Below are 8133 nucleotides of genomic sequence, written 5' to 3'. Positions count from 1 at the left end.
AACAAAGTGTGGGCGGGCACATGCGCAGTATAGATCGTCAGAGGAAATTACTGCTGACACTGAATGGACGCAGCCAGGCAGCGCACACACAAACAACAGACTCCGTGGGACCCGAGGAGTCTGCGCTGAATCAGAGAACAGCACCAGCACTGGAAGGACTTTGGAAAACGAGTGGAAGGAAGAAGCTGTTTGGATCAAGAGGCTTCACACAAGGTAAGTCCTTAAAGCAGTATTGGGGGGGAGGAAGCTTTAACATCACTTTGTCTATTGGGGACAAAACCCATGGCTCTACTACTTGGGCACTATTCCAAGCGACACTACTCTCAGGTGTGAACAGGCACCATTTATTATAATGGAAATCCTGGTGTCAAGCATTGACGTTTCAAATCATGTTTGAAATTGCATATGTGTGACCAGCACCCTTAACTATAATGAAAACTGCGTTGAAGCTCTTCTGGTCATGCTTCAAATCCCTCTGCTGTGACCGGCCGGATTATTGTACTATAAGGTGTCCTTCTCTCCTAGTTTAGGAACATTTGGTAGGTAAACTATAAGTATACACTAACTTCCTCTGCAGTTACTCACTGGATAATGTTTTGTTTGATGACACACATGGACTACTACCGTCCCCTCATTATTGAGGACGATTGAAGAGGGATGAGCATCTTTAAAACATTTTGGCGGCGGCAGCAGCCCGGCACCTTTATCTGCTGGCAGTCAGATGATAGCACATCAATGGCCGTCACGTGCCAGCGCAGTGTCTGATCGATCGCCCCGCCCACCTTGACTTAACTCCTGCGCTTCCAAAGGCTTACGATATTAGCCGGGAGTTAAGTGGTGTATTGAGCGGGCGGAGAGTGGACCGGGGCGTGGAAGAGAACACCCTCTATCAATCTGACCCTTCTCTTCCGAGTTGTTTCGCCTAGTGACAGGGAGTGGGGTTCAGGACAGGTATTGGCACCGCCACCTCTTCCTGCCGGACAGGATGCCCACTAACTTCACTGTGGTTCCTGTAGAGCAGCAGGACGGCGCTGCGGAGACTGAGTACGGGGCAGCCGGACAAGAGGAGGCTCTCGGCAGCAGACAGGGGAGTCACAGTGAGGAGTCTTTGTTGGGTAAGTCCTCGAGAAGCAGCTGTGTGTGTGTGAGAGAGAGGTGACAGACGGCGGTGTCCCCCAGGAGTACCTGTGACTACACCATTCACCTGTGGTATTTGTACGTCAACGAGCGACTCCACCCATACAATGTTGTTTCTGTTGTCAGGTCTGAGCAGAGTTTATAGGTCGTGTGATTGCTCAAATGTACATTGTGTAGATTCTTGTTTAGTGACTGTGTTAAAGTGTAATGTTAATTGTGATCTATAGCAGCATACTATGGGACTAACCACGTTTGCTGCCTGCACTGCAGCCTGTTACTTCTTTGCAATCTTCATTTGCAGTTTTTCTGTACTCCATTACCATCTTAAGGGCAAAGGGTTAACTGCCTTGCAGGGTCCAATGGAGCCACCCTTGCGTACCTGAATTAGCATGCGCTTTGTTCTCGCAGTGCTAGGTGTGAGGGTGCCATGTGCTGCGACTAAGGTGTGCGTACTTTGCACCCGGAAAGGTGCGTTTTATCAAAGGGGAAGAAGGACTGTAAGGCCCCATTCACACCAGGGCAGAAGCGTTTCAGCGCAATTTCTAAAAGGGTGTTTTTAATCACATTTCAGTGCTGAAACAATAAAAAATGGCCAAAAACGTGCTAATCAGTGCGTTTCCATTGCAATTTATATTGAAAATGTGCTGATCAGCACCAAAAAAATAGCTCGGGAAGCATTTTGGGCGGCAGGCAGTACGCGTGGAGCCGTGCGATTGCATGAACGGTCCCCATAAGAATGTATGGGATTGGTTATGTCGGCGGTTCATGACCGAATCGCTCCGGGTGTGAACAGGGTCTAAAGCTGGTGTGTGTGTGTGGCCCAGGGACCTGCATGTGCAGTGGGACAGAGCACTCCTGATGTGAGCGGTCATGTGACCCTTAGGCTCAATTCCCGCCTTTTTTTTGTTTTTTTTGTTAGAACTTTATTAAAATGTCACAAGTGACATTTCGTTCAGTTCGACGAGCACAGCGGGGTACAAGGCAGTTGTAACACATTGCACCCTGCTGCGTTGAAAAAAAAAGTAAGGCATGCCTTACTTTTTTCAGTGCACACCACTATTCCTACCACAACCCAGTGGTGTGAATGGGCACCATTCCTAAAGAGACAAATTTCCTTGTCTTGTGTTGGGGCTGCGATCGAAACAGACAGCACAGCCCTAACACAGATAGCGTGAATCGGTCCTTGCAGTGCGTTCTTCCCATTCATAAGGAGTAACTGCCAAACAAAGGTAACAGACCTGGAATATTTTTTAAACATAATGGATGCTGTAGGTTGTGTACGTGAATACTTCCAAATAATGTTTTTGACAAGACATTTTTGACATATTAGTTGTACGCATTGAGGTAAAGAAGGGAATCCACACACGAGTTTTGTGGTGTAAATATTGGCGCATTTTCCATTCATCAATGTTATAAGACAATGTCATGTTGCACCGGCACCAATAACGTTAAACCTGCCATTAAATAGATTTTATAAAAGGTCTGATTGTGTGCCCCATAATAAAGAAGTACGTGCAAAAATGTTTAAAGGAGAACTATGAGACGAGTGAAAATCCTCCATAGTGCGAGCCGACGTGTGACAATGAAACTGCCACACGTCGGCTCAATAGATCGGGAAGTGAGCGAACACATACTGTCACTCGCTCACTTCTCGATCATCTCGCTGCAGAGAGCAGTGACTGTCAGTCACGGCTCCCTGCAGGGATTCCTCCCCTCTCCTCCGGCGCTGAGTGGAGGAGCGGACGGGGCGGGTACGGCTGGCTCTGCCTCTAAATAGGCAGAGCCCGCTGTCACTCATGCAGCTGGGTGGAACGATGGGGAAAAACACTTACCCCATAGTTCTCTTTTTAAAGCCTATATCTGAATATGAAGAAAAAGGAACTCCCCTTGCAGTGGGTCTACCCCGTACTACAAGGGTTAACTATTTGTTTTTGTCTAGTGCAGGGGTGGACAAATTAATTTGGAAATCAGGAGCCAATACAGGAACTAGTGTGATTTTGGGTTGTTTTTTTTTTTTCCAGGCGTTCGCTCCATTGACCAGGGATATACTATACCGATACTAGTATTGGTGCCAATAGTGAGCATTTGGGAGAGTACTCACTCAAATGCTCTGATACTTACAGCGATGCTGGAACTTCTGGTCATAGGGAGATTCCCTTTAAACCGGCAGTGTCCCGCAAGGGAGCAAGGAGCTGGCTTCCTGGCCAACCAGGAAGCCGGGTGGCAGGTCATGACCTGCCTCCCAGCTTCCTGATTAGCTAGGAAGTCGACTTCACACTGCGAGACAGCTTGGCTTCCTGACCAGTCAGATAGCCGCACGGCATTCAATAGAACACCGGCTTCCCAGGTTCTTAGGAATTACCCGGACCAATGCTACCCCAGGATTGGTATTCGGTATCGGCGAATAACGGAAAAAAAAATATCTGTACTCAATGCCAAAAAAACGGTATCCTTTACAATAACCAGGTAGCATTGGCTATCTGGTTCCTGGGATTTGTCCATCCCTTGTCTAAGGGATTCTCTAAAGCTCAACTCCTGGGGGGAAAAACTACCCCTTGTAGTAGGGCTGCCCCTGTACTTTAATGGGTTAAGTGCTGGTTTATGCCTAAGGGACAGGAAAAAGCCAATTTAGCAGCTTCTGGGCTGCTTGACTGGTCCCCGCTGCCACTTCTCCCCTTTATTCCAGCGGTCTAAGGACTACTGATGACATCCCCTCTAATGCAGGTTCTGTGGATATGCATTAGATGCGAGGACACCAAGGGACATGCCGGAGCAGAGGAGGTGATAGAGGTGAGCACTGACCGCTGTGGGAGCGGGATCAGGTAAGTAAAAGTGCGACAAATTAACAAATGGGCATGCACCACTTTCATTAAAGGAGAACTATGGGGTTAAGGCTTTCCCCCATAGTTCTCCTTAGGGTAATGGGAGGACACAAACTAGCGTTCTCCCGTCACCCTAGGCTCAGTATACCACGAGCTGCGTATACTGTTGTAAATCAATGATCCATTTTAATGGCACATTGCCATCCAATACAAGCGCTTTCGGGGCCGCAAAGGGTCCCCTTCATCAGGCTCAGAATGACACATCAGTAACAGATACATCAACCTTATATAGACATCAGACAGTGTGAATAAGAATAAACCACTCCCATACACAAAAATGACCTCACTGAATCCGTTCCCGCCATAACTGATTCAAATCTAAAATTACCTCGACTGTTCCAGGTGCACCAAGGCGTGCGGAAAGACCGGGCAGTTGTTCGGCCGGAGCGGGTGGTTGCCAAGGAGATGGGACGCTTTTCACGGCCGTGAGCGCCGCCCATCTCTAGTGCGCATGTCAATCGTACGGGGCACAAGGCGGCTTCCGGCTTGCGCTCCATCGTCGCTGCACAACGGCCTGCGCATTCGCGTCACGTATCTAGGCACAAGGAGGGCTGAGCTGCGAACTTACACCGCCTTCTCAGTCAGAGGCGGAACGTATCAAATTGCTGGCTTGCGCTTCAGCGATTAGCATGAGCTATTAGCATATATTCACTCCCATCATTGCCATAATAGACCCCAAAATTAATTGCCGGAGTATCCCCAAGGAAAGGGAAGGTACTCATGAACAGGTGTCATGTTATTTTGATCTGTATGTAACAACAGTATATCTAGGTATAAATTAGACATAGCGCTGTTCGCCTAGAACAATTAAAGGTCAGTAACATAGTTGAGGACCCTATAATGCTCTTTGCCCTAAGACTTGACAAAGAGGTTGTGCCTCGAAACGCGTAGTCATCACGATACAGCGAGCCCGTCTGTGCACAGCGTCTACTTTGCCCATCGATTTGACTCCACTACACACGCACCGAACACAGCCGCTCGCGGTCCCGGTTCCACAACCGCCGCGGTCCTTCCCCCCTCAGCCGCCGTGGCCCGGCCTGGCCAGCCGTGCACGCGTGCCGCTAGGTAACTTCACAGCGCTCCCTCATCCATCCAGTGCTGCAGTATTTTGTTCTTGGACTTCCTCTGTACACCGTTCCTTGTTTCACCATCCTCGACACATTTGCAGACTTCCAACTGTAAGTCATATATATTTGTTCCTTCTCTCATGAATAGATGCCATTCAATATCAGGTAGTAGCGCTCTTTCTTGTGTTTTTCTGTTTACCCTATAATGCTCGACACCTATATCGACGGTTATCAATTGGTCCCGGTCAAAAAAATCTTTATACCTAGATATACTGTTGTTACATACCGATCAAAATAACATGACACCTGTTCATGAGTACCTTCCCTTTCCTTGGGGATACTCCGGCAATTAATTTTGGGGTCTATTATGGCAATGATGGGAGTGAATATATGCTAATAGCTCCTGCGTTTTAATGTGTAGGCTCCATCTTTCTTTTGCATTTAATTTGACAATGATGGATGCTCAATGAGTATAGAATTTGTGTCCACATGCAGAATGAGCTAGGTGCATTGTTAACCTTTATTGTCATAGGGTTCATGCATGGTTTTTGTTTTATTTTTATTCTTGTTTTGCCACTGAATCCGTTCTGCCATTTGGCTCAATCTCGTCTGCTCCTGACAACCTTTAATTTAATTTCACCCACTGGCAGCACCTGGTACTTCATGACAGTAAGAGGTTCCCCCTTTTTTTAACAAGTGAACACTGCGCAGACACTACCCCGTCGCTGAAGCGCAAGCCAGCAATGTGATACGTTCCGCCTCTGACTGAGAAGGCGGTGTCAGTTCGCAGCTCAGCCCTCCTCCTTGTGCCTAGATACGTGACGCGCATGCGCAGGCCGTTGCGCAGCGACGATGGAACGCAAGCCGGAAGCCGCCTTGCGCCCCATACGATTGACATGCGCACTAGAGATGGGCGGCGCTCACGGCCGTGAAAAGCGCCCCATCTCCTTGGCAACCACCCGCTCCGGCCGAACAACGGCCCGGTCTTTCCGCGCGCCTCGGTGCACCTGGAACAGTCGAGGTCATTTTAGATTTGAATCAGTTATGGCGGGAACGGATTCAGTGAGGTCATTTTTGTGTATGGGAGTGGTTTATTCTTATTCACACTGTCTGATGTCTATATAAGGTTGATGTATCTGTTACTGATGTGTCATTCTGAGCCTGATGAAGGGGACCCTTTGCGGCCCCGAAAGCGCTTGTATTGGATGGCAATATGCCATTAAAATGGATCATTGATTTACAAATATGGTGTGCTGGTGACATTATTTCCTTTTTCTGTGTTATACACGGTGCCTACCGTGGTCACTACAAGCACCCATTCAGTTTTGGGTTTTTGCGGTAAGGAGTGCAGCAAGATATTTTTTTTACTGCGTATACTGTTGTTCGCTCACCTCCCGATCTACTAAGCCGACCTGTGACAGTCTCATTGTCACAGGTCGGCTAAAACTATGAGGTGAGTGAAAAGCACTCATCTCATAGTTCTCCTTTAATTTTAAAGTGCAAATTAAGCAGGCATATTTCTGTGTGCGCCATTCTTTGTTAATCCCCTCCTGAAGCGTTGCTGACTTTGGCTGTGTGTTATGTCATTTTGAAGCTATAAAAATACATTTGTTTGCCAGGGAAAGTAACTGAAGCTTGTGCAAAAGGTTTTCTGTTTTTAACTTGATATGTTGGTTGACCCTGGCTGCGTTGTCTCAGCATGGTTTTGTTTCATTCCAATTTATTATTATTTTTTTTATTTTTTTTTTTAACGTTAATTTTTCAAGGGAACTTTTTATGGATCTTACCATACCTTATCAGCTGTTATCTAAGGGAGGGTCCAGTGATGCTGACGGCAGGAATCTTGTTTCATCAGAATTATGTTCAAGCATTTCTGTTTTCTTTAGCATTGTGGTCAACTTAAAGCAAAACTCCAGCCAAAAATAACCCCCAAAAAATAATTAGCACATTAACCGCTTGAAGACCAGGTGTTTAGACCCCCTTCCTGGCCAGGCCATTTTTCAGTGTTCAGCGCTGCAGTACTTTGACTGACGTTTTATCCGTCATGCAACGCTGTACTGAAATTAATTTTATACCATTTTTTGGGGACAGATAGAGCTAGTTTTTTAAAAAACGGCAATTTCCCGCTCGCGGGGGGCGTGTCTGAGCGGACGTCTAAAGACGCCCGCTCAGATCTAGAGAGCTCCGGGCCGGCCGTTTTTCTACTACGGCCGGCCCGGAGGCAGTTAAATTATAAAATAACAAAACCAGATTTTGCTGCAATATTCAGAGATTTTTCCTACCGTATTTTTTCTGCTACTAGATGTCCTCCGTCTGATTGCCACCATCATTCAACCTGCTTCCTCTGAGCCCAGATTGTCCTGGACACATACACACCCTGTTACTGGGCAGTGAAAGGAGAATCTGCTCATTGATCAGCTCATCTATATGACACACTGCTTTTTTCTCCTATTTGTATGTTACTTGTCAATACATGAACTGATTGGCTCCTTCTACCTCTTGCTCTCACTCTCCAGCTTTGATGTACAGGGACTGCTAGTGGCTGATATCATGTCAAATTCATGTACCTGCACTGCTTGCATTTTAAGAAAAATAAATTTAATAATGTATTGATGATAACCTAGCTGCATTAATGTGCATCAGAGTTTAGCTTTCAATTGTGTCATATCGAGTGCAAGTTTACTTTAAATGCAGGTGCTTGGAGGGACTTTAATTAACACCTTGAGCTTCTTTGGAGGCATTGAATACAGGTAGCATATTTGTAAAATGGTGATAAAGTTTTGTGGACATGTAAAAAAAAACGACTTGTCCAAAGGGGGGGGGGCTATTTATTGGTCCCTCATGGCAATCTACTTGTCCTGATACAAAAAAGAATTTGACCAAAATTAAAATGAGAAACGCTTCTTATTGGTCAGCACAGTCACCTGACAACCCTGACCAATGAGTGCTTGCAGTTTGCGTGCCAAATTCAAAATCCATAGCACAGGGCTGTGCAGGACGGCAGAATAGAGTACAGATAGTACTCCCGTAGCAGCGGAGGGTAAGGA

General features: G+C 46.7%; 1 protein-coding gene across 2 annotated transcripts in view; it reads left to right on the top strand.

The window, feature by feature from the left end:
• Nucleotides 1-829: 829 nt before the first annotated feature.
• Nucleotides 830-8133, top strand: part of SLC12A7 (solute carrier family 12 member 7) — a 152125-nt gene continuing 144821 nt past the window's right edge. For both annotated transcript variants that reach the window (XM_018568866.1, XM_018568867.1), the window contains exon 1: nucleotides 830-1115. In XM_018568866.1, coding sequence (XP_018424368.1) covers nucleotides 986-1115 — 130 coding nt within the window. In that variant the 5' untranslated portion in view covers nucleotides 830-985. The remainder of the gene's footprint in view (nucleotides 1116-8133) is intronic.

The sequence above is a fragment of the Nanorana parkeri genome, unplaced genomic scaffold, assembly GCF_000935625.1.
Source record: "Nanorana parkeri isolate BGI_ZX_2015 unplaced genomic scaffold, ASM93562v1 scaffold1255, whole genome shotgun sequence".
NCBI classification, from domain to species: domain Eukaryota; kingdom Metazoa; phylum Chordata; class Amphibia; order Anura; family Dicroglossidae; genus Nanorana; species Nanorana parkeri.
Note: the sequence above shows the minus strand (reverse complement) of the source record. Positions and strands in the feature narration are given on the sequence as shown.